This window comes from Mustela putorius, unplaced genomic scaffold (genome assembly GCF_011764305.1).
Source record: "Mustela putorius furo isolate JIRA1106 unplaced genomic scaffold, ASM1176430v1.1 tig00003853_pilon_pilon_pilon, whole genome shotgun sequence".
NCBI classification, from domain to species: Eukaryota; Metazoa; Chordata; class Mammalia; order Carnivora; family Mustelidae; genus Mustela; species Mustela putorius.
The window spans coordinates 72604912-72631854 of record NW_025422005.1 but is presented as its reverse complement, the minus strand read 5'-3'; the positions used below and the strand labels follow the sequence as shown (position 1 = coordinate 72631854).

At 34.8% G+C, this 26943-nt stretch overlaps 1 protein-coding gene across 3 annotated transcripts in view; it reads right to left on the bottom strand.

Moving 5' to 3' along the window:
- The window catches only part of SH3GLB1 (SH3 domain containing GRB2 like, endophilin B1), a 33738-nt gene extending 7010 nt beyond the window's left edge, over positions 1 to 26728 (bottom strand). Inside the window, exons 1-7 of one of the 3 annotated variants that reach the window (XM_004752658.3) lie at positions 26308 to 26728; positions 15642 to 15783; positions 11995 to 12123; positions 10543 to 10676; positions 8990 to 9082; positions 5510 to 5548; positions 3858 to 3881 (exon numbers count right to left, since the gene is read on the bottom strand). In XM_004752658.3, the coding sequence (XP_004752715.1) occupies positions 3858 to 3881; positions 5510 to 5548; positions 8990 to 9082; positions 10543 to 10676; positions 11995 to 12123; positions 15642 to 15783; positions 26308 to 26379 (633 nt within the window). In that variant the 5' untranslated portion in view covers positions 26380 to 26728. The remainder of the gene's footprint in view (positions 1 to 3857; positions 3882 to 5509; positions 5549 to 8989; positions 9083 to 10542; positions 10677 to 11994; positions 12124 to 15641; positions 15784 to 26307) is intronic. The other 2 variants (XM_004752659.3, XM_004752660.3) reach the window with 2 other exon arrangements.
- Positions 26729 to 26943: the final 215 nt, after the last annotated feature.

Below are 26943 nucleotides of genomic sequence, written 5' to 3'. Positions count from 1 at the left end.
ACATTATCCAATTCCCTACCAGTACTTCACTCAAAAGAATCGATTAATGTCAAAGCTTAATGGTATATACAAAAAAGCCTAGAAACACTACCATGAGACAGTCAATATGCTGTCATGACATTTTAAGAATATTGGTTTATATGTATAAAATAATATTTAAAAAATTCTCCTGGGTGGCACAGATAGTAAGTGTCTGCCTTTAACTCAGGTCATGATAGTCCACGTCTGGCTCCTGGCTCAGCAGGGAGTCTGCTACTCCCTCCGCCTTTCCCCCTGCTCATGCTTTCTCTGTATCTGTCTCAAATAAATAAAATCCTTAAAAAAAATTGTTAAAAAAAATTCTCAATTATCACTAGAGCTACTTTACTTTGAAGTTAAAGATAGTCTTTATTTATTTATTTATTTATTTATTGGCTTCTTTGTAAGACAAATTCAACATATATTACTTTTTTAAAATTTAATTTTATTTTTTTTAAAAAAGTCTTTAATCTCAAATGAAAAAACTTCAAAGTGAAGACATAGGATTTTAACCTCTTCTGTTTAGTTACCAAACATATTGTTTCTAGGCACACAGTTCTAAGCTTCTTTCAAAGTACTCTTTCTTGAATAAATGACTTTTTCAGTTTTCTTTTCAAACTTTATATAAAATGTGCCTTAAGTATCATTATTATATACAAGATATGCTAGGGTTTTTCTGAAAGTTATGGGGCACACCATGGTGTGCTGGGAGTGGGATGAGTAAGTTCTACTGTGCTGATTTTCATGGTACGAATACTCCAACCACAGCTCGTTTCAAGCTACCAAGGTGAAGTCATTGACCTCAGGTTTGGAAAAAGGTATATATAATAGCACACCACTACGACTAGCTTTGGCCCTCTGATATAGGTTCAGTGCTGGGGAAAAATAGTTCACTAAAAAAATCAACGGGACCTAAAAATAATAGATACTGGCAAAAAAAATCTTAAACCTTTAGCTTGGCTGGTGGTAAGTGAGGAAGAGAAAAATAAAATCTCACACTTGCGCAAAATAGCTTATCCCACACAGGGAATCATCACTGATGATAATGTCATTAATAATGCTATTCTGCCTCTCCAGAATAAATAGGTCCCCCCACATCCAAGTAATTAAAATATTTCTAAGACGTAGTAAGTATAAAAATCAGGTCTAAGCATTTTCCTTGCACACCGCATCTCCCTCTCCTTCACCTTTTGGTGCCAACAGTTAATCTAGTGAACCAGTCAAAAAGGAAGTAGCAGCAAAACAAAATGACTACAGTTGCTGTAGTCATTCTCATCCCACTGGCAACAGATCTGGGAGAGGTGATTAGAAGTGACCACTAGATTGGATTTATGAATATAAATTTGAATTACTCAACAATTCAAGATTAAATTTTACTTGACTGAAACCAGAATGCAAGGCTGAAGTATGCGTCATCTAGAAGATAGTATGAAGTAGAAAATCAAGTCCCAGGAGAAGCAAAGAATCAATGATCTTCCTAAGTAAAGTGTTAAGGAAAACCAATCACTTCAGGGTTAGATATGCTTTATTTACTCTTCTGCTTGGTTGAGTAGGAAAAAGTTTTGATTAGTAGAAGTAACCATAGTAAACCAAAAATAAATGAACTTTAAAAGTAAACAAGACTAGTTCCATTTGGGTCTCTATGAAAGTACAATTTGATTTAATGACCATTAGGAGAAATGGCAGAAAAGCCTTCGAAATGGCTTTATTTCTGTTTAAGGTATAAGGAAGTGAACTAGATAACATAGTAAGTGACTGGGAAGTTTGAGCACGAGGTGGAAAAAGTTATAAAATGATCTCAGAAAGTATAAGGCATCAGTCTTCTGTGTTTGAGCAAAATATAAATAATTTAATTATGAAGAAAGGCACTGTATTACAAAGCCTAGGAAGTCAACCTTTGCACAACATATTTTGTATTAGAAAAGGCAAATGACAGGAAGGAAATGAATCTCACTTCCTGAACAAGTTTCAGTGTATGCCTGGGGTGGCTGTAGTCTAATCTCTCAAACCATCTCTACTTTTGACACACATAATGATCATAACTAATCTGAGAGGCAGAGGTAACTGAAATAGGTTTGGCATAGTCAATTTACTTAGGAAGAGAATGATCCATATTAGAAAGACAGATAAAAAGGGTTTAAAGAAAGAATCAATTTTTATTTTTATTTTATTTTTATTCTGTCCTCCAGAAGATCTCATTTCCTGACTTAATTTTATAGTTAAGACATAGAGTTCTAGGAAAGATACCTTCTCCTGCCAGAGTATATGACAGAAGTTGGGTTAGGGAAGCAAGAATTCTTTGAAGCTGTAACGTGGGAAAAGGGCAAGAATTTGTTTTATCTGTGATATCAGGTCTGAGTCACTGTAAGTTAGAAATTTTGGTCATGCTTTTGAGGCATTTGCTGTGACAATCTTGTTCTGTCACCTATTTTTTTTTCTATAGGCCTAAATCTTAAAATATTCAAGGAATATGAAGTTTTAAAATTATAAAAATGGCAGAAGTGAGAAGTACAGAAGAAAAAAATCTTCCCAAATCTATTTTGATATATTCTTAAGTTTTACATTCAAAATGTAAATATTTGTTTCATGAGCTTCTTCCCATAATATCACAAATTTCCTGAACTTAGAGAGACTGAAGAATCAGAAATGTTTTGGTGTATCTACATGCTAATCAGAGAGGAAGAGACCCTGGTTTTATTGTTCAACCTATATTCTTTTCCACGCTACTCTGTCCTCTTTTCAAGCTAGAGGTTCAGGAAAAAAATCAAAGGCCAAGGGAAAACTATAACTAAGTTGATAAATGGATTCTACAAAGGGGGATGAGAGTGGGAGTCAACAACTTCACACTGGATTTCCAATTCATAGAATCAAACTCCCCACAACCTATGCACAGAATAGACCATATAGGTGGTAATCCTACAAAATCAGAAAATAAAGTGTTAACACTGGGTTGGGGAAAAGGAAAGAAAAAGTCAGGGTCCACAATTATCAATCTTAAGTACTGTCCTCAATCTTAAGCCCTCAATCTTAAGTACTGTCCTCATCTGGAGGTCAAATTTTGGTAGGCACAAACATGAGGAGTAAATAAAAAAATGCTTCTTAAGACTTCAAATAGCATTTGAGACAAATCTACATTAATGTCATAATTTATTCCTTAAATTCTTGCTTAACTACTTTACATCTCATCCTAGGAAAGATTAGAAATGGTAACACAGAAAGAGGGACTACTAGTAGCAGTCACATGGACAGCTTCTAAGTGACAGTCTGAACACTGAGGGAGGAGACAACATACTTCAAAAACAAACAACAGATCTAATTGTTACATGGTACAATAATGTACATTCATACCGTAACTATAAGTAAAATTAAATATATGCTATCTTGTATTTAATGGAGCAGTAAAATATTATTTTACAAATCTTTTCAACTAAAGTGACAGTAGACTTAGCTCTGGTACTGAAGAGAACAAGCTTTAGCTATCTAAGAAATTCATTTGTGTGACATACAATACACATATTCAATCACTGAATAACATGGTATAAACTGTATTTTACATAATTGTCATGTAAGTAAACCAAGTATTTAAACTGTCTCCTGGCAAGATTACTACTTAATGTAACACTGTATCAGAGCATGTGCAAAGCACATCTCTGTAACATTGTTCCATTGCTTTGTGGAGCTACTATTAGCCAAACAGTTCTGACTCTTCTATGATAATTTCCAGATTTTATAAGATATAGTAGCAAAGACTATGACTGGCCTCATGGCTGCTGTCCAATAAATATTTACTGAATGAATAACAACTGTTTCATAATTCTGTAGTTTAATAATTTACTTACTTTTGTCACTTCCTCTGCCCAAATCTAGCCAGCATTAAAAATTAGAGAAAAATAGAGCATGAAAGAAAGTTGAATTTAACATTTTCTACAACTTAGTATAGAAAAATGTAATTTTTTTAATTCAAGGGTATACTCTCCTTCAGAATCACATTAACATAGTAGTAACTAAATCAGTACAGCTTAATGTACTGTGAAAGTATGCCTTCATATGTATCAATACTATTAGTTTTTGAATCTTATACTAATTTTATAAGTTACTAAGTAATAGTTTTCTAAAACTGGGAATATATTAGTTATAGTTCTCTCTGTAAAATGAAAGGTTTGGACTAAACAATTTTTAATTTCTCATTTAAGTCTAAAATTCTAGAATTTTAGGAAACTAAAATAAAGCAGGGATAAACAGACATTGATATAGCCACCAGAGGGGCACAATAAACTTGAGATATAATGAATTTAAAATGACCAGAATTAAACACATCTTATTATAAGTAGATGACATCAGTAGCAAAACAGATGCCTAATAAGTGAACCAAAGTCTTGTTAATTTGTTTAGGATATTCTTACCTAAAATGAAACCTATGATTTATATTTGAAGTTACCAATGACTGAAATAGCTCACACATTTTCATTCACCTACAGCTAGGACAATGGAAATGAATGAATGCATTCTCTTGCTATCTAAGGAAAGCCTTAAATTAGCCAACGCTTCAATAATTAGAGTAGTTTAGAACAACAAAAATGCATTTTAAGTATTCTGTATATAAACTTTCCTATTACATGAATTTCCTCCCTTTTAGCTCAGTGCTAATGGAATAAAATCAATTAACTGTGAATTTATTATAACTGTACTGCAGATTCCATACCACTTCTATGAATGTAATGTATCTAGGAGTATAATGCCAAACACTACATGTATAAATCTTTATTGGCTAATGTTTATGAGCTTTTGGGCTATATTCAGATTTTACATATTTCTATTTTGTTAAAAATTAAAAATTGCTAACATCTCAAAAACTTCCTCAAATCAAGCTCAATATATATATTGGGTACTACAGAACAATTCTCATTTCTGATTCTTGCCCAAAACTATCACTGTTCTGCAGCTTTCTTAAGTAAATTAGTACCAAATAGGGAATTGGCCTTGCTACTACAGAAATATAGGGGGTGAGTATGTCTTGGCATGAAACTGCAGAAGTAATTAATTCTATGCAGAGTTTGGGTGAATATTAAGGTAAACATCAAAGATAATGAAAAAACAAAGTCAAACTATAAACTTTACACTTTTCTCTAAGTAAATTTTGTTTTCTTTGCCAAAAGTGAAAATACAAAGTGCCAGTTAAATTAATGTCTTTCACTAGAATAAAAGGCACTATCTATTTATATATAAATTTATTTTCTAAAATCTGAATTTGGCATAGCTAACATAGTTGGCAATTAGAACACAAAATTTCTTTTCCTCAAGTTCCAATATTACTTCAGCTAATATTGTAATTTTTGTTGGACTAAGGAATTCATGGCTTTGACTACTTTAGACTTTTACATGCAGATAATAGCAAGAGAAGGCACTTTACTCAAGATGTAGAAAACACAGTAGGCCAACAAACCTTCAGCCATTTTACATGCAGGAAGTTGAGCATGTAAGAGAAATTTACCATATTGTTATCTCCTTCAAGGCGAGCTGAGTTAAGTTGCTTAAGTGCATAGGTAAGAGACAAAGAACACATTATACCAATGAACACAGTGAAACAAGTCACTTCTTCACAATAAAGAACACACGAACAAGTATTAAGAAAGCTGATAAAATGGTTTTCTACTTAAAAAGAAAACTATGTTGTTCTATGGGATTTCACATTGTGGTGCCTATTCAACTTTTCCAAAAGACTCAGATTTTTAAAGACAAAAACATGATGCTTGATTGATGCTTATTTTAAATTAGAATCATTTAGGAAAAATGCATCACTTTAAAAACTGCCAGTTACCTACAATTTTTATTAAATTTTCACCTATGAAAGCCCTTCTGCCTATCCACAACTTCCCTAATCAAAAATCATTTCTATTTTATGAATGTATGATGCCTTCAACCATGTTCTCTCTCAGTCAACCTCAGCCAGGTCTTGGCATAACCTGAAGAAATAAGAAAGGTATGTCAATCCTTGTATTTTTAATAAGTTTTAAATTCTTATATGTGTACATTAAGGTTAAGTTATATGATGGTGCTCAATTTACAGATTAAATATTTAGACATCTGTGGAAATGCTCAAGTGGGCAGAGGGACACTCACAAGACTGTGTATTGTGAAGATGTACTTTCCACATTTGTATACCCAAAACTGAGGTCTAAACCTCTAAATATGAGAGAGAACTTTGAAACCAGATGATTTTTTTCTTCTCTCTTTTAACAAAAGTCTAAAATATTTTTAAAAAAAATTTATATAAGACTAAAGAAGGGTTAATGAATGTCAGTTCCTCATAATTTAAATGCAGAAATTTTGTCTTTGCTTCTTTGACAAATTTTATATTATTTTCAAAATTGTGTTTTTGTTCATTGTGAAACTTTCAAGTAGGTTTTCTTTCTGTTCAATTGGTATATTTTTGAGAAATGCCTTTGATGTTGCCTTACCATTCTACAACATGCTAACTAATAAAATACAAGCTAATAAAATCGTAATACTGGATACAGGCATAAATATTTTACTGACAGGGTTAAATCATCAAAAAGTTCAATCTAGTATACTAGATTGTGAACTGAGTGCAGTAGAGATTTTGCATTTATCTCTGAATTTCTCAGCAAAGTGCCTTGTACAAAATAAGCATTTGATAAATATAGACTTTAAAGAAGTCACCAGAAACTAGTAAACCAGTTAAAGAAAAAAAAAGTGCCAATACACACAGGTCCCAAACTTTACTTGCAGAGAAATAACTATTCACTAAACAATCCAAGACAATTTATGGAGTGAATTCAAAGAAATTCTGAGATTAGAGTAAGCTCTTCAAGCTGCCAACTAGGAAGGAGGAAATGTGTCAAAGAAGAAAAAAGCAAACACAACTCCTAGTGGTTTCTATTTTTCTGTATTCTTCAAATAAACAGAAAAGAAATACAGAAAACCCCTCCACCAAAGGTCACAAAATAATAGGCATGTCTCAAGGCTTTATGTAATAATAAAATAAGAGAACTATTCCTTTCTAAAGTATTTCAGACCTACTGCTATAAAGTTTGAAGAAAAATGGGTTGGTTATTTAGGGGAAAAGAACACAATTATAATCAGGAAATGTGAATTTCTGCCTAAACTAATATTTTAAATATTTGACTATAGTTAAATTTGTTTTATGCAATATATAAATTCTAGAAAAGCTATGTATAAATGAAATTGTTCAATAAAGTCACTTGTATAATCTTTCATTTTTATTTTAAATGTAAATTCTCATGGAAAAAATTTGTCCTCAACAATACTTAGCACAAAAAAACTGTCAAGAAAAAATCTGGATATATCAAAAGAATCTTTTAAAATTTGTCTACTACTGATTCTTACATATTTTTATATGGTAAATGGTAAATGGTAATGGTAAAATAATTTAGAATAACCAAAGGTCCTTATAAGGTGTTAAATCCATAAATTTTCTGGAACTTTTCTAGGTAAAAAAGATTACATTATTCCGTAATAATGCTTGTTAAAGAAAATTTTGTACTGATACTTGATGACAGTATTCTCATTCCACAGTCATTATTGGGCACATACAGGCATTTTGAATGAAGAGATTTTGACTTTTTTCCAAATGATTCTTATTTATCTTAACATTTTTCCTGATTATGAAATTAGTATCTTAAAAATCAATTTCTATTTTACACATAAATCTACTATTAGCAACTAAAACTAATTCTAATTTAGAGTACTTTGCCACCCATAGTGTTCATTTTTAAAGTTCTGATTCTGTGGAAAGTGTGTTTTGGGAAGTTGGGGTGTTCTTGATGATGACATCATGATAAATCCTGAGGTGAAATAGCCAGAGAATTTGGATTTAATGTCTTGTCAAAGCAAGCTCTCCTCCAGCAGTGACTAGTACAGAATCTCCAAAAGGCTGTTTAGAAGAAAATATTTCTATAAGCAATTTATTCTGCTCATATAAAGTGTTAGGGTACTTTCACAAGACATCACTGTCCAATGCCAATTTTACCAGTTTAAAATTTCACTGTGAAACAAATCTGAACCTCTTCTTTTCCCAAACAAGGGAGCCAAAGTTGTCTTCCACCAGCACTGTGGCGTATGTTCGTTAAGGCAAAGGTTCTTGATGACAGTGGTAGTGAGTTGGGAACAGAAGGCAGGGCGAATGTCAAGCTTCTTGACAAAATATATCCCTTAGTATAAATTAAGAATTAACTTGTTAGCCTCCTCTAATAAATTCAGACTTGTTTATATTGTACTATTTGATCAATGTCTTCAATCTTTGGAATGAAAATATAAACTGTATAAATAACAGGTCAAATAAGTTTATAAATAAAACCTTAATGTAAATCATTATATTATTATATTTAATATTTAACCAACTCCATTTAAAAAGATTATTCTGAGGTTGATTTTATGAAAAATATACCAGAAGTTATGTATTCAAATGGGTTTACTACTCTTCAAAATAGTCACCTATGTGTCCATGCTGCAACTATTTGAATTGTTTTGGAACCATTCTTGGTGACAATGCCTTTAGTCAGTTTGACTCACATATGGAAAGGAAGTAAAGTTTAATTTTTAGGTCACACATGAGCAATCTCAAACTTGGTTCATTCTCATCTTAATTACTGTTTTTCTATTTCAAATATAATAAACCTATCTCCAAAAGAGTATTTGCCTTCATCACTGAGGATATATAAAGAACATGACAGAGCTTTAGGAGCTCTTATAACTTTTATTTTTTAGCAACAGGTGTATCACTGAAACAGTACTGCCTGTGGATATGACTGCTTTGCACTGATTTGGATGTATTAAGTTCTGATAAGTTTGTTTAAACACAAAACAATACCCTAAAGTCATATTATAGTCTTAGTAACAGACTGTAGTTTGCATGGTATAGGAGTAAAATATTTTACACATTTTAAATTTATCAACCCAAGACGTTTTTCTATGAAAAAACACCACTTACTGAAGCTCTAGTTTCTGCAGCTTTTGCCTTTTTTAGTCTGGTTTTTGCAGCATCCAAATCGAGTCTTTTATTTTGTAATAGTTTCCTCTCTTTCTATAAATATAGGGAAGAAAAAAATAAAGGCTAGTGATGTTAAAAATCCAGTACGAGTATGTACATTTAAAGTATCATTCTCCATTAAATACATGAATAATCTGATAAACAAAGATCAATGATTACAAAATTGGCTCTGAAGTGACGCTGGACTCTTTTTTCTTATGGTTTTCAATTTTAAAATAATGGAGACACTCTAGATGCCCAGGAAATCTGGGAAAGATGGCAGGTGATGGCACAAAGGAATGCCAATTTTAATATTTTGCAGTTTTGCCATTTAGGGAATGTTTTGCTCTATCTTCTTGGTTGTCACAACTAGGGGGTGGGAGATGTTACTAGGCAGAAGCTAGGATGCTTCTAAATATCCTATAGTGCAGTACAGCTCCTACAACAAAGAACTATTTTACCCAAAATATCAGTAATGCCCAGATTGATGAACTGTTTCAAAGAGATTATCTAGGAAGTACCTATGGTAAAGGAGGTACGGGCCTAGGTTAAAGTTCCTTGACACCCCAAGTGATCTACATCAAGGACTGGGCAGGCTCCCTTAATGTGCCATAGCACTGAAAGGAACTCTGCTACTCCAAAGGAAATTTCAAATTTATAGACTGAATACTGAATAAACAGTAGTAAGGTATCTTGGAATCCCTCATGGTAACTTCAATAGGCAAGTTTATAAAAATTCACTGCTTGCTTTATTAATTCTCAGATTTCATATATCACATTTCATCCTACTGACAATCTAAGATCCTTTAAATCATATTTCAACTTGGTGGTTTTTCCTGTTCTCGGCAAAATACTTTATACACAGAGATAAATTCATTGTAAACATACTGAGTTTCTAGAATATTTTATAATAAGGAATCTGCAAATTAAAGTTTAAAGTAGTATTCACAATAAAGAACAATCCTGCAAAAATCTTAGGAAAAAAAAAATCCACCTAGATCTTAACTCTCCATTGCTGGAAAAACAAACTAAAAAGTAGTATTAGGCTTGGGAAGGCTATTATTTATTTCTTCAGCAATAACACACAGCTGTGTGAAGAGAAGATAACAGACTTCTAGGGATGCAAACAACAGAAAGCTCAACAGCCAGAAGTATAGTAACTAGGTTTTTGGCTCCCAGTTTAAATGAAAAACCAACATGGCTATACTATGGAGATATTTTGTGCCATATTTTTATAATCATTCCAGGAACTTCTCTACAAATTTTAGTGCTGGTAATGAACAACTGCTGATATAATCTCAATAACACTGCAGGGACACAAAGATGACATATATATTTTCAATAGTTCATTTTGGTTAGCTTTGCGTCCCACTGAATATGTACCTAGCTAGATTACTTAAATTTCTAATCTGCTACATCTACACAGTCAGTAGGAGGGCAAATTATTCATTAAAATGGTAGTAATATATATAAATTATTTTACTACAAAAAAAAGGGAACATTTTCCAACTCACAGCAATTGTTTTGTAATCTCCTTCTATAAAGTTTCTTAAAGGAGTGAGAAAATTTAAAGCTGATGTTTGAATCAGCTCTCTGTCTGCTGTTCCAATTCGTTTTTGTGTTTCTCCACATTTAATAAGGGCATTACCTGCAAAGGAAAAAAGTGTTTTGTTTTGTTTTTTTTACCATCTTCTGGTAATTTCAGAAAATAAAATCAGCAATCTGATCTGCTTTAAAGTTAGTTATCACTTGTTTACTTAAAAAAATCCAAGAGAACTAGCTGTCATTAGTTTTATTTTAAAAGTAAATTTAAGATTAAACCTGTTTAATGTGTAAAATTTTCCTAAAATTAATAGTTAAAATTTAGAAATAAAACTATAGAGATTTTAAGCATTTTCAGACTTCTCAAAGAAGTATCTTTTGAAGGCCATGATGTGGTCAAGATGGCGGAGAAGTAGCAGGCTGAGACTACTTCAGCTAGCCAGAGATCAGCTAGATAGCTTATCTAAAGATTGCAAACACCTGAAGGCCATGATGTAAAATTTTCAATTGTACATTTAACAGTTATTCAATGGATTAATGCCATTCATTTTACAGTATTTAGGTTATTACCTTCTGACATAAGGTAACTATTAAAACTTCATGTTCATTTTGTTCCAGAATTTATGAACTATTTTATAAATCAGTACAATATGTAGAAAATCATTTAATTTACCTACATTTCATACCCACATAAGGACCAATTTCCTGTAGAAGTCTTAATAAAGAGAATTATTTGCCATGAACAATAGGAAAAGAAGCTATAGAAATCTGAAATAGTCTTATATTCTGAGAAAATTAGATTTGAGGGATAATAAGCTTTAGAGTTATACATTTAAAATGTCAGCACAGCAACTAACAAAGCAACTAATAAACATAACTGTAAAACATGATTATAGAAAATCTGAACTGCATGAAGAAAATAGAATGAAATATAATCCAAACATCTGAAGATAATCACTGTTAACATTTTTGTAGTACTGACATTATCATGTAATGAAAGCACTAGTGGTGTGTTCAAACACTATGTGCCAGACATTTTATTATAAAAATAAATAAAACCTCAAGAAAACTTAAAATCACCTAGGAGACATATGTAAACAGAGTTTATAATACATCAAAAGAAGTACTATAACAGAGGTTGCAAGAGTCGATGGGAGTACAAGTGAAGAATTCATTTAACTTTTTAGATGTAAAGTGATAAACGTGAATTCTCAGAGTAATAGATACTTAAATATATTAAATATTAAATTGAACTATTCATATTTGCTGGGCACCTGTATTTCTCACTTTATCCAAAATGTAAACAAAAAATTTGGAGTGAAAATTGATTCTACTAATATTAGATAAATGTTCATGATGTTTCTAAGTAGTAAAAATCTATAAGTAAAGCTAGTTTTTAGCAGATCTTTTTGCCTTTTGCTTACCATAAGCTGTTCCTGGGCCAAACTCAGTCCCTGCATCAATCATATATTGTCCCAAAAGTTCTGGGTTGTTTATACGACTTGGAGCTTTTCTATCCAGTTTCTCATAAACAAATTCTTCTATCCTGGCATCTAGGAGAAAGGTTTAAAATTATCAATGATTTCAAAAAGCAAAACTATTTAAAATTTTTTTTTACCTACTACCATTTATCACCCTGTAAAATAAGATGACGTTAGCACTTTTAAGTACGTATCTTCATACTTAACTTTTAATTTTTATACTAGAATATTATATAGCTCTATGAAACTTATACTTTAGAAAGCTGATAAAGTATTTTGGCACAAAAATATTTACTTAAAGTAAAAATATCATATGATGAATATTCTATGAGATTCTAAAAGCGTTGTTCACCTAATGTCTAATGAAGTTGTCTTTGCCTCTTTGTACAGTCTGATTTTTAACTTTGAATGTATGTTCATTTCAATTTCAAAACCAGGGATTTGGGGCGCCTGGGTGGCTCAGTGGGTTAAGCCGCTGCCTTCGGCTCAGGTCATGATCTCAGGGTCCTGGGATCGAGTCCCGCATCGGGCTCCCTGCTGAGCAGGGAGCCTGCTTCCTTCTCTCTCTCTCTGCCTGCCTCTCAGTGTACTTGTGGTTTCTCTCTGTCAGATAAATAAATAATAAAAAAAATCTTAAAAAAAAAAAAACAAAAACCAGGGATTTCTAGCTATGAAAATATGGATATAAAGTGTCTATTAGAACCAAGGAGTCACATACTTCTAAAACCTTTATCATGCTTTGCTTGCTCACATGCTCTCTCTCCTTCCTAGAGTCTAAATATAGGCATGGGAAATTAAGGAATAGAACAACCTAGGTTTGGAACAGTCACAGACCGACATCAGTAATATGAAGTCATGGCTTAATTTTATTTAAAGTACAAGATATATAGATATCTCTCAGCATGTATTCACTCAAAAGTTTTTGCCATTAAAAACGAGGTCAAGGGACGCCTGGGTGGCTCAGTTGGTTAAGCAGCTGCCTTCAGCTCAGGTCATGATCCCAGAGTCCTGGGATAGAGTCCCACATCGGGCTCCTTGTTCCGCAGGGAGCCTGCTTCTCCCTCTGACTCTGCCTGCCACTCTGTCTGCCTGTGCTCGCTCTCGCTTGCTCTCTCTCTGACAAATAAATAAATAGTCTTAAAAAAAAAAAAAAAAAAAAGAGGTCAAAATATGAGATAGGTTAGAAGAAATAGCAGAATGCTAGTATACATAGAAAGGAAAAAAAATCAGTAAAATCTGAATAAATGCTTGGTTAGTGCAATATACAAAATATTCACACCTGCACACCTGCCTAATAGATATGACAGAGACAAATGAGAAAAAGGTCAGTTTCCAGAAGTAATGATTAACTATAAATCCAATTTATCATCCAAAGAGAAGCTAAAAAAAAAAAAAGGCTCCTTTTAAGGATCTCAGATAATTCTTCCACAAGTGCAAGTTTCACACAGTGCACTGAAAACTTAAAAAGTGAATTGAACCAGTAATAGAAGCACTTGAGGAGTCAGCACAAGCATTAATTATAATACATAAAATAGGCTACTGGAATAATACTTGTTTTGTGGTAGACTCTGGAGCAGCATCAGAAGTTCTTAAGCAGGACTTTAAAAACCTTTAAATTGGTTCAAACCAAAATGAGTCAGTTCAAAACATAACCATTTAGAAGATGCTAACTACATTTCAGAATTTCATTTTCTGACTAAGAGAGTCATTCTTAGCTTTGGTGCATTTCTATTTATTTGGTCAAAAGTTTAAAGTTGAATCCTATGTTGACTTCATTCAGTTAGTGAAACAATTTGGCATATTTTAAGTAAATGTTCATTTCAATAGGACATCAACAGACCATAATAAAATCTTAAAAGAATATGTGGGCAATACTGCTATAATGCGATAGATATTTTTGAAAAACCCTAGGTTGTGGAAAATTATACCCTAAAAATTACAGGACTTACATGTAAAAGAGGTTTGGGCCTGACCAATCATAATCTATGTAACTTTATAATCAGAGAACAAACAAACAAACAAAAATCTAAATTTGTTTACTACTTTAGACTTAAAAAAACACTAATGTAAAACTGTATTATATGAGCTGCTGTAACTTTGTACTAATGAAATTCCCATTTACCAGTTGTGTATGAGTTTGTCTGCCACTCAGAAAAATATGTAGAACAGACTACTTATGTGAAGAACTCTGGACAGAGCAAGGAACATACAGAAAAATGTCTACTACTTTTTTTTTTTTAAAGATTATTTATTTATTTGACAGAGAGAGAGAGAGAAACAGTGAGAGAGGGACACAAACAAGGGGAGTGGGAGAGAGAGAAACTGGCTTCCTACAGAGCAGGGAGCCCAATGTGGGGTTTGATCCCAGGATGCTGGGATCATGACCTGAGCCAAAGGCAGACACTTAAGGACTGAGCCACCCCGCCACTCCATGTCTACTACTTTTTTAAGGTGCTCTGGTACATAATTTATGTAGCCTTAAATGAGTAAGAAATACCACATGGTGCCCAAAGATAATAGGCCTCACTCAAAAGTGTAGAAGGCCTATTTCAAAAGATTATCATGATTTAATTAAAATGGTACAGAATTACTCATGTTTTGTTTAGGTTCATAGGATAGCAGCAAAGATTAAAGTTTGGAACTTTAGTATCTAAAAATGAGCTTATTGCATTTCACAACATGGTCACAACACTGGGGAAAACGGGAAGGAAAGCATTTGCTGCCCTTGTTCTTCAGTTTTGATGTGTAAAGCTCAGAGTGAAAAGACTGGATTTTGATGCACCAGATTCTAGTTCTGTTTCCACTTCTAATTAGCTATTCTACACTGTATAGAATGCTAACTTATGATTTGCAATTAATAAACAATCATGTACCTTATTTGATAAATTATTGAGATGGGTGATCTGAAAAACCTTACAGTTGTCTGAAAATCAAATGTAATAATTTATGTAAAAACATCAAACTTAACATAAATAATTGGTAACTATGTAAGTTTCCATATAATTTTCCCTTAATTATTTAGGGACAATTATCCCCCCCATGAAAGGAAGATTAATTTATTGCCATAGCCCTTCCTAACTCTTAAAATTAAAAGCCACACCTAGGGTACCTGGGTGGCTCAGTCTATTAGGTGCTGACTCTCCTGATGCTGACTCTTCTGATCCTCGACTTTGGCTCATGTCATGATCTTAGTTTTTGAGATCAAGCCCCACCTTGGGATCCACACTGAGTTTAGGATTCTCTTTCCCTCTTCCTCGAGGTATGTGTGTGGGGGGTACTTGTATTTCTCTTCCTCTCTTTCAAAACCAAAATTCATTCCCTTAAATTTTCAAAAAGATTCTATAAAGACATGGAAAACCCAAGCAGTGAATCTGTTAGAGGGTACACAGAGGTGTTTATCACCCTCTTCTTCACCAAAAGGACGCGCGCGCGCACACATACACAACCAATACACCTGAAAGCCATAAACCAAAGACTGTTTTCAAGAGCCATCAAAACCTGCTTAGTTTTTTTTTTAACATTAAAAAAACCTAACGGTATCCTTTAATCAGATTAGTCAATACGGTAGACAAAGGTAAAAAGTTTCTTACTTGGATTTGGCTGCAATAACACTTCAGTTTGTTTCATTATTTTTTCTGTCCATATTTTGGTACATTCAGCTTTGCTAAGAAGGTTCTCTAAGTGAGCATCCAATTCTGTCTTCTCTGCCTGGCCAAGCTTTTCTTCTGTGAACTGTTATTAATTACAAAAAAAATTAAATATATCTCAAATACATTTTAGGAACCTATATCAATAATTAATAACTCAAACCCAGACAGTCCTGAACATACAAATAAATGTAAACCATTGCACCGAATGCTTTTTTTTTTGCCCCTATGGAAATTTATCCGTACCTTTTTTACAGCACTTACCCTGACCTTCTCTTAAGGTTACATCTGCTAGAATGGATAGGGTAAACTCTAGAAAAATCTATAGGCTGCCTGGTATATAAAGTATACAAATATTTCTTACATATAAAGTAGGTTAGTATAGTGGTAAGTAATAAGAACTTTACGTCAGTCAGTACTAAATTCAAATCCCGACTGCACTACTAATTTTGTGACCTAATCAGGCTTTTGAGTATTTTTTTCCTTAGGTATCTTCTATCATTAAAGAGAGATGATACATAATGTACAGTACCTTGAGAATTAAGTAAGAGTACGTATGTAAATCACTTTCTTCAGTGCCTGGTAATTATTATTTTGAATTTAAAAAGGGCTGCTTATGTTTAATACAGCTTTATATTAATGGCACTTTAATCACACCTAGTTAGATAGGCTTTTATGGGATGTTTTGGGAAACTATCATTGAAGTTGTTTCTTCAGGATATGTTCCAACAATTGATTCACAAACTAACTTCTGGAACATACACATTTCTACTATGGAAGAGCATTTTTTTAAAGATCATAATACGTAGTTAAATATACTCAGCCTATCAATTTTTATTACCTTGAGTGTGTTGGTTTTTGAGGGAAGGCAGCATTGCCCATACATAAGGAAAGAGATAAAAAGACTACTATGTAAATTTTATGGAGACTTTTGAAGACTTTTAATTAAATACCTCTAGAATAGGTGGCTTTCTCCCATTTTAACAGAGGCATATCACTAACACTAATTCTACACTCATTAGCCATGACTCATTTCTGGCTGAAAGAATATAATATATACCTTGTTTTTTTCTCCCCTTTCATTTCATAAAATATCTTCTGTTGCTCCATTTTTCCGAGTTTTATTATGTTTCTTTCAGCATCCTTCTTATTGGCCTAATACTTTATGATTACCAGTTAATATTTTTAGTTAAAAAGTCCTCTAGAACGTTATTCTTAGAGTCTGGTTACAAGCCCCCCTTGAAGGTCTTGTTCAGGGGCTAGAAATAAATGCTTCAATAGCTTTTGTAAAGCCTTAGGTCTTTTCAAGCACTGTAGCCAAGCCCTCAACTGGTAGGTGGAACGGAGAATATCACTTCCAAAGCTATTGCCTAAGCCCACAATCTTGCAGTGTACTGTAACCAAGGAGAGGAACAGGAGATGCATTGGGCAAAAGATCAAAACCCTGATGCCAAGGTCAGTTGGATAACTACTACAATTTCACTTTAACCCACTGAGCCACCCAGGTGCCCCTGCAATTTCACTTTAAAAGAGAACTATGGTATTCTCTACAGATCCCTGAAGATTTGAGGCTACAGACCTTCTACAGAGGGAAAGGTTAGAATTCCACATGTTCAAAGTCTACCTCTAATGGTTAAATAGATTATCTCTCAGATAAAGCAAGGAACAGAAGGGGGGAAAAATAGGGTAATTTACCCAGGTGAACATCACCTATAAAGAATGATCTACCAGTAGAAAAAATTCTTAACTTAGCACCTTAATAAGAAAGTATATTTATTTGATTGATTCCTTCAACAAATATTTATCAAGCATCTTCATGTGTGCCAGGCATTATTCTAAGCACAAGGATTTCAGCAGCCAGAAAAAACAGACAGGTTTCTGCTCTTAGGAGGGCAAAAAACAAACAATTTGATAATAAGGATACAAAGATAAAAAGACAGTGGACAGAGGACTGATACAGGTGGTCCTATTATTTCTTGAATGAGTGACTGAACAATTAACTGAATGAATCAATAACTTTGAATATAGAGGAAGGAAGAATTCAATCTGCAGGAAGGGAAGGAAACAGGAGAATCAGTGAAGGCTTCAAGGGGAGAAGGATATGCAATCTTGGCCTAGACATGGAGAAGAGAAGTTTGAGTGTGAGATGTAGGTGGTTAGACAGAGACCTTCTCTGAGCAGGTAACAATTGGCCTGAGAGTGAACGCTAAGAAATGAGGGTTTCTAAGGGCAGTGCATAGAGTTCTCTGATGATTTATCTTCCAGTTGCATTTCTAGAAGAATCATTAGCACCATCTTTATATATCCTACTTTTTTAATAGAAGTCCTTAACTTACATTTAACAGCCAAGAATGAATTAAAACAATTCACAGACTCATAATTTAAAAATCAGTATTAGGTAGGTCAGTTTTTGTGCAAGGCACTCTCCTAAGAAATAGAAGACGTGGTTGCTGTTTACAGGAGAGCTAAATGAAAACTATTATATAAATAATATAAACTTACAGGCCTAGTTTCTTCAGTACATAAAATCATGTTTAACTTTATCTAACACATCGTTTAGAAACAATGGAATTAGAGGTACAGGCTAGAACTTACTTAAAAATGTTTATAAATAGCAATTTATAAACAGTAGTTCATCAATAAGTTTATCTAACACAAGTTAGGTTTCAGGGCAAATTTTCTCCCAATAATATTTCAGAGAACCAACAACTAGAAAGCTAATTATTTGGAAAATAAAATATTTCAAACTTTAGGTCAGAAGATTCCTTTAATTATTTAGTTTCTCCTTTATGATTCTCATTATACTACCTTACAATATCTTTCCTTAAATACTTTGCTTTTTAAGTGAAAAGACAGAGTGTGAAAGTATAACTGCAAAGCTCAGTATTTGCAACAAGCTATTTTTTGTATGAGTCTGAGCAAGAAATAAAGTAAACTGACTTAGAATGTAAGATCCTATAAACACGGTAAGCAGGTTTTTAATATTTTAGCTCAGAAGGGTAAAAAACAAAACCCAAAAATATAAGGAATGCCTAAGTATGAGTGAGGTAAAGTTTGATTATAGAAAACCAGTTTAGAAAATAGCAGTTCTGTAGGAAAGCCCATGTGAGCAGTTTGTTAAGTACCAGTAATAAAGTCTGATATTTACTCGCATTTTCTGGGAGTAAAAACAGTTGCTATTCTTTTACTCTACCTAACTCTGTGCTTTGAATTCCAGTATGTTACATATGTTCTTGTTTTATTTTATTTTATTTTATTTTTTTATGTTCTTGTTTTATCTTTTGTCTTTAACATTTTCTTTTCTCAGTAAGATCATTTATAAAGACTTTTTTTTTTTTTTTTTTTTTTTTTTTTAAACTTCTGTGGTTTTAACAGTGTCAGGGCTTAGTATAAATTAGAAAATGCCATATAGGGGCACCTGGGTGGCTCAGTGGGTTAAGCCTCTGCCTTCAGCTCAGGTCATGATCTCAGGGTCCTGGCATCGAGCCCCACATCAGGCTCTCTGCTCAGCAGGGAGCCTGCTTCCTCCCCACCCCTCTCTGCCTACTTGTGATCTCTCTCTCTCAAATAAATAAACAAAATCTTAAAAAAAAAAAAAAAAGAAAAGAAAATGCCATATATAAGCTGTACATTTTATATCAAATATTCCAAAAAAACCCTTTTTAATAAACAGGTAAGAATCAATATAATATATAGGTAAGAATCAAAACTTTATTGATAAACATTTTGCCTAAGGTGTCAGTGTCATGTTTTAATTCCACATGTTTATTCAATCATAGTCTCATTACACTATAAGACTTCCAGTAAATATTTGCTGATTTTAAGATATTAATATTTTCTACTACCATTATACAAATATATTTCAGTTCTTCCTAGCCCCTGTGTCTTTGCTCATAGCACTCTGGTCAGCTGGATCTTACAGCCCACCTCGGCTTCCTACATGTATTCAATAATCATCAAATTAAGAGTAACTTTAATCCTATCTGGAATGAATAAAAAAAGGCAGGGGTACAGAAAAACATTACTAATGTTATCATATATTTAAGCTGAAATCATACATTTAAATTTTATTAAATATGTATTTAATTACATTAAAATATATTTTATATAATATATTTATATATCATATATTTATAATTTCATAAGAATTAATTATATTAAAATAATTTAATTGCAAGACATATACAATATGTCTTGTAATTGTAAAAAATATGTAATATGTTAATATGTAATATGTAAAAAGACATATACAATATGTCTCGTAAAAGACATAATATCTCCCATGATTTTATTGTAGGGGTTTAAGGATTTTTTCCATCATTAACCAGAAAGTATGACATATTAGCAATATAGTATCATTTAATACATTTTCTCTAATACATTTTAACAAAGCATCTACTATAGAAAAGAGTTATATCAACTAAATTTAGCTTTATATTGTTAATCAAAATACTTGTGGCATATATATTTTCTTCTATTGTATGTGAGATGTATAATCAGCACATGACATGATTCTTGCCATCAAGGATTTTATGATCTTAAGAAACATAAAATGATAATAACAGTTTGCTTCTGAGAAAGATAAAAGACCTGTTCTTTCTTTTAAAAAAAAAAATCCTTTTCCCAAATACTAAAAATCTAAGTCTAAAATCATTACTATTTGTAGTCTCCTACCAGCTGTTAAAAACTATAGTTGATTTTAAGCATTTTAATGAATTTTTTTTAATAAAAACCTTTGTGAAAACAATCTAAAATGAAAGTCAGAATATATCACAGAAATCCAAACCCAATGTTTTCCTAGATATTATTTGATGTACAGTTCTCTCATAATTATCTCATTAGTAATACAGTAAAATGACATGAGAACAGAAAGCTTAATCCCCTCTCTTTATACATTTTCTGTAAACATTGCTTTAAGGAAAGGACTATGAGTCAGCCACATTATGCCAAGCACAGTGATCCTTTCTTTATTACAGGATGACCATATAGTCTACAGTATGAAACACGGAGCCTGGATTCCATACCATGCTTTATCACAAAGAGAAAAGGACAACAGGTAAAAAGGCTTTGTGATAAAAGGCAACTACTTAGTTTGAACTCTTATCCTCAATTCATGGGTAAAGTAATATTTTAAAAGTTATCTAAACTTCTTGGGGAAAAAATGTATAACACGAATTTTAATTATAATGTGTTAGTAAACTGTAAAGTAGGTCCTTCTCAACTCATTCTCATTTTTGGCTGCTCTTCGGAATTACCTGGGGAAGCTTTCAAAAACGATGATGTCAAATCCAATCCCAAGGATTCCACTTTAATTAGACTGGGGTGTATTCTGTAAAGATTCCTCACGTAATTTTAAGTGCAGTTAAGACTGAGAAATACTGTTCTAAGCACACGGGTGATTATTATTTTTTTTTTAATTATTTTTATTTTTTTTATTTTTATAAACATATATTTTTATCCCCAGGGGTACAGGTCTGTGAATCACCAGGTTTACACACTTCACAGCACTCACCAAATCACATACCCTCCCCAATGTCCATAATCCCACCCCCTTCTCCCAAACCCCCTCCCCCCGGCAACCCTCAGTTTGTTTTGTGAGATTAAGAGTCACTTATGGTTTGTCTCCCTCCCAATCCCATCTTGTTTCATTTATTCTTCTACCCACTTAAGCCTCCATGTTGCATCACCACTTCCTCATATCAGGGAGATCATATGCACGGGTGATTATTTTAACATCAGGTTAACCATCTTCTATCTAGTAGTTTACTAAATTAACACCAATAATACCAAAGGATATGATGTTTTGGGTAACAGCAAATATGCAAAGTTTTTACATAACAAGAAAATGTATGGACTTTGAATGTGACAAGTTTTATTAGAATTTAAGAGACATATAAAGTTGTTATAGTTTAAATTCCATAAAGGAAACAGGATTTCAAAAGGGCTTAGACCAATGTTTAGCCAATTTGGAAATCCATCCAGATACAATCTAATAGAGGAGTTAGTTGAGGGCAGCATTGTATTCATCTTTAACTCTCCAGGTTAGACACACCATTACTTGTTAAATTAAATCAGAGATGAAAGCCAAGCTTGCAACTAAATTTTAAAGACTTTTTTTTCCTCTCAGAAAATAGCTGGCATTCATGAAGTTCATAGTATAACTTCAGTAGTTAGGTCAAAGGAAATGTTAGAAAATTAAAATGAAACTCCTAAGTAATTAAAGTTGAAAATTTTGGGAGGGGGGGAAGTATATGGTCTTATTTTAAAGATGGTGAGCAAAAGTTTTGCTTCAGTATCAATTTTGAAATAAAAATGTGTCCACTTGGAACATTTATCAAATGAAGTAACAGAACAATACTTCAAAAATGGATATTTACTACAAAGAAAAAAACAATTATGACAACTGGGGCAATGAAGTTTTTGAGGGCATCAAATAGGTCTCATTCATCTTTGTACTTCAGTGCTAAGCACCTAGGAGGTACTCAATAAATACAGACTGAATTAAATAGTTTAATATTTCAGACTGGCATTAATCAACTCCAAGTTCAGCAGATATGTTAGAAAAATACTAATAAAAATAACAAGATCATTTAACATGCTAAATGATTCAAAGAGTAAACTTTGCATATGGATATGCTGCTTGGCTAAAATGATATAAAAAATTTAAAAAAACAATGTTGGATACTGTGAGAGGGGAATAAGAAACAGTTGATTCCTCAGGACATACAAACTTAATAAAGATGTGAAAGCCAGAATTTTATAGCTCCAAGGGACCTTACATAACACTTATTAGATCATGCCACATGATTGTACAGAATTAAAAAATGACACAGGAGTTCACATCAAGCTCTTGTGGTCTGAGATGGACTTTAAGATTTATCTTGAGGGAAGGAAAGAATACACAAAGAGGTAGGGGGTGGAGGGTGTTCACAATGAGTTTAACTGTATGAACATAAAGTCTAGAGTTAGAAAAGTACAAAGTATTTGGGGAATTAAAAAATAATTTGATAGGAATACAGTATTTATATGAGTGAGAGAAAAGAGAAGGCTGCTCAACTAAGGAGTCTACCAAAAAGACAGTAAGAATAGCTTTTAAGATACTAATAAAGTAACAATTTATGGAGGTCAAATTACCTGATGCTTTTGTATTTTTTTATTTTGAGGGAGTTAAGAATAACAAAAGCACCCAAACATACTGTTAAAGAATGAATATTCCTATTGATTATACATTTTTACCTCAACATTCTTTCAAAGTTGCAAGACATATAAACAGATTTTATGAGTGAGAGTAGAGTGGTAAAACCCATTTGTATGTTTAATAGTTTTGTTTTTTTTTTTAAACAGGGAATGTTTACTTGTTAACCTAAAAATTTTTAAGTAAAATGAAAGATATGGCAGTTGGTCACTCAAAGAATGGCCTATTCCTTAAGGTATAATTTGAACAGAAATTATTATTTAGAAATGTGAAAGCTGAATTCCATTCCTACTGTTCTTATTGCTTATAATGAGTGACTGGCATAGCTCTTACCTATTCTTAGCATGAAACTTGGCACCTGACACTATACTGATGTCAATGCAATCTGACTGGGAGTTCAGTTATCAACTAAGTACTAAAATGACAATGCAGTGTTTTTGCTGAAAGTTACCACACAACATTCCAAATTTCACGTGTTATGTTTTCGAATGAATTTTTTCCCTTATGTAATAAAAAAAAGTACTGTGCAAAATGTCAAACATTAAATTTTAATAGTATGTTAAAACTTAGCTTTGTAACTGTCAACATTCTGTCAATGTTTCAACTTTTCTCTCTTCTGGAGTATTTTAAAGCAATCTTCAGACATGATATAGTTCATACATAAATATTTCAGAATCTATTTCTAACAGATTTAATACAAAAAGACATATTGAGGAGTCTATTTCTGCTGAAATTTTTCCCTTCTCAGTAAATGGCTCAAGCCAAAACCGTATAGACACCCTTAACTCATCTTTCTTCCTAACCTAGAGCCAATCTGGGAAGGAATATTGAATAGATTCTGAACCTTCTCTGCTATCACTCTCACCTAAGTTTTATTACTTTTTGCCCATCCTATGGCTATAGCTCCCTAACCAATGTCCCAGGTACCCCAGAACCTCAGTCTTCATACTTTTTCCTTCTGCCTAAATTGCTTTTCCTCCAAAAAACTGGAACTGTCACTTCCTTGAGGTCTCTTGGAATTTGATCCTATTGAAAAGGCTTGCCATGATTATTATGCCTATACAACATGGCAAAAACTGCCATCCCCGCCATTAACTTACCACCTCTCCTTCACCTGATATATTTACTGTTAGATTATAAGCTCCAGGAGGGCAGATGTTTTGTTAATTTTATTCACTGCTCTGTCACCAGTGTCCAAAATAGTGTAAGGCAGACATGAAATAGGCATGAAAGTATTTAATACTGAAAATCATTTCATAGCTCAACAGATTAGGAGAGACTTTTAAAAAATTTGAAACAGGGGCGCCTGGGTGGCTCAGTGGGTTAAAGCCTCTGCCTTCAGCTCAGGTCATGATCCCAGGGTCCTAGGATCGAGCCCCATATTGGGCTCTGCTCAGCAGGGAGCCTGCTTCCTCCTCTTGCTCCCTCTGCCTGCCTCTCTGCTTACTTGTGATCTCTGTCAAGTAAATAAGTAAAATCTTTAAAATAAATAAATAAAATAAATAAAAATCTGAAACAACAAGTTATTAAAATTCACCTAGGAAGTACATCTTTTGAGAACTTTGCTAGATTTTTTATATCAACTCTATCGACAATTTAAATCAAATTCCAGTACACGTGTCTGTTCCATTTAAGCACTGTGCATTATGTACCTGAAAACATACCCATCTTTAAAAGTGTCATAATGTCAAATCTCCACTCCGCAAACAAAATCATTAGGAATCAGCAATAAACACCAAAGGCCTCTTTTCAGTTAACATTAAGTCTCACAAATCAAATTCATTTCAGACCTTCAACCACTCATTCTTTTTGCACACCCCCATCTTTGAGCTGTTAAAAGTAGGTTAATTTAAATCAAGAAATTATTTTAACCATATAGTTCATTTGTCTTTAAAATACAGTTTATAATTTCATGGAGAATAGGGAACTGAGGGTTAAGGCAGCTAGCTTATTACTATGCAGATTTTGGAACTGAGAAATCAAGACTCAGAAGGAATTTCCCATGCCTCAAGTGTTGTTTGTTTAAGTATTGTTGAAATGCTCAGACTGTAGTACCAGATGATCTTTAAGGTCTCTCTAGCCTGTAACATTCTATCTGCAATGCCTATCCTGGAAGAGAGAAGTAACTTGAAATGAATTAGTAGATTAGAGAGAGCACTTGGCCATTTACTAGCCATGCAAGTTAATCAAGCTTCTTAACCTTTCTAAGGCTACTTCCTCATATATAAAAGGCGTTAGTAACATCTATCTGGCAAAATTACAGAAAGGATAGTAGGTAATCTGTCAATTGCCTTGCAAATGTTTGACAGTTTTTTCACAATATAGGCAGCTATTACCTTGCACTAGTTCTACCATTCTTTTGCCAAGAGCAGTGCAATGTTAAGATCAATCACATCAGTAAAACTGGGGTAAAGGAGACAAAGTAGTAAAGGCAGGACAAGTGATTTACATTTCAGTATCAGTATGGTATGCATATTAGAAAATTATTTGTGTTTTCTCTTTACAAAAGAGAATGTTGTTGCTACCGTGACTATGCCATTAACAAACACCAGACTGTTTATAACTCATGTTGTGAAATTTACATCTGTTCATAGATTTAACTGAGTTGGCATAATGTGGGTGATGACTATGGAAAACTGTCCAAGTTCCCTAGACTGATACTTCTTTGCGGAAAGCCGTGAGAGAGCCAAATTTCCCCCCTTAAAAGCGTATCTGAAACACAAAACTCTAACATGCGTAAGACGAGTCTCCCCCTCCCCCTCTCCATGTCCTACAGCCGGTGCTTCCCATTTTGAGAATGAGTGGGAACCCCCAAACTCCAGACTTCCCAAGGCCTTGGCGGAGTACGTACGCCAACTGGCAATCTCCATTTCACCCGCGGACCGCCCAAGCCCAGCGACCGTCCTTCCCCAGGGAGAGAGAGGGCTGGAGGGAACGGTCTTGGCAGCTCTTTGGGTTCAGGGGCAGGAAAAGGAAACTTCCTTCTTGGACTCGGCGGGGAGAGTGAGGGAGACGAAAGGAAAAGGGTGGGGGTGGTGCCCGAAGGGTCCGTCTTCAGGGCCCTCGCCCGTCCCGGGAGGGCGGCCACACCAGCACCGTCGTCGTGGGGCCAGAAAGGAGGGCGGTGCTGTGTCTCGGCCCGGGGCCGAACTCTGGATGTCCTTCAGGAGCGGGGGACGCTCCCGGCCCCGTCTCCACCCCGTCTCGCTTCCGGAGCCGCGGCGGTTGAACGGGAAGGGGACAGAAAACGGCCGCCGGACCGGAGGGGCACCAGGCCGCGCCCATCAGCCAGGCCATCTGCCGCAGGCCTGCCAGCCAGTCGGTGAGGCCGGGTGCGGAGAGCGCCGCCGCCTCAGGCGGCCCCCTTGGCCTCTCTCTCGGGCGCCGCCGCCCCTTCCCCCCACACCGCGGTACCTGCACTGCACGACTGAGGAAGGTGCCCGCGTCGGCCGCCAGCTTCTTCACGTTGAAGTCCATGATGTTCATCCTGGGCGGCAGCCGGGCGGAGCTGCCGGCTGACCTAGCGGGGAGGCGCCGCGGCCGGGCTGGGGCGCCGGGCGAGAGTGGCGGGGGCAGACGTGGTAGGTGGAGGGAGGCGGCGCCAGCCCCGCCGCCGCAGCTGTCGTTTCCGTGAAGGGGAAGCGAGAGGGTGGGGCGAGAAGAGAGAACGAGCGCCTCGGGGCGGGCCGCGCGCCCAGGCGGCGGCGGCGGCGGCCGAGACGCAGGGCCTGCTCCGCAGGCAGTGGGGCGTTAGCGTCCGCACTAGCGACGATGGGCGTGCGGGACACTGACGGACTGGTAATCCGCCGTCTGGGGCGGGGTCTCGGACGGAGGAAGCCGGCGCGGGCCGCGGGGTGGAGCCTTCCCCGAGGTTATCGCGGGAACAGCGACCCCTTCTGGATCGCCGCGGCGCAGTCGCGGGGCGGGGCGCGCCGGAAGCTCCGACGCCCGCACAAGAGGGAGGGTCCTGTTAGTCGCGAGAAGGGATCTCGGTTTGCATTTAAGGCCCTGAAAACTAAAAGCAGAGACAACCCAAATCCCCCTTTTTGT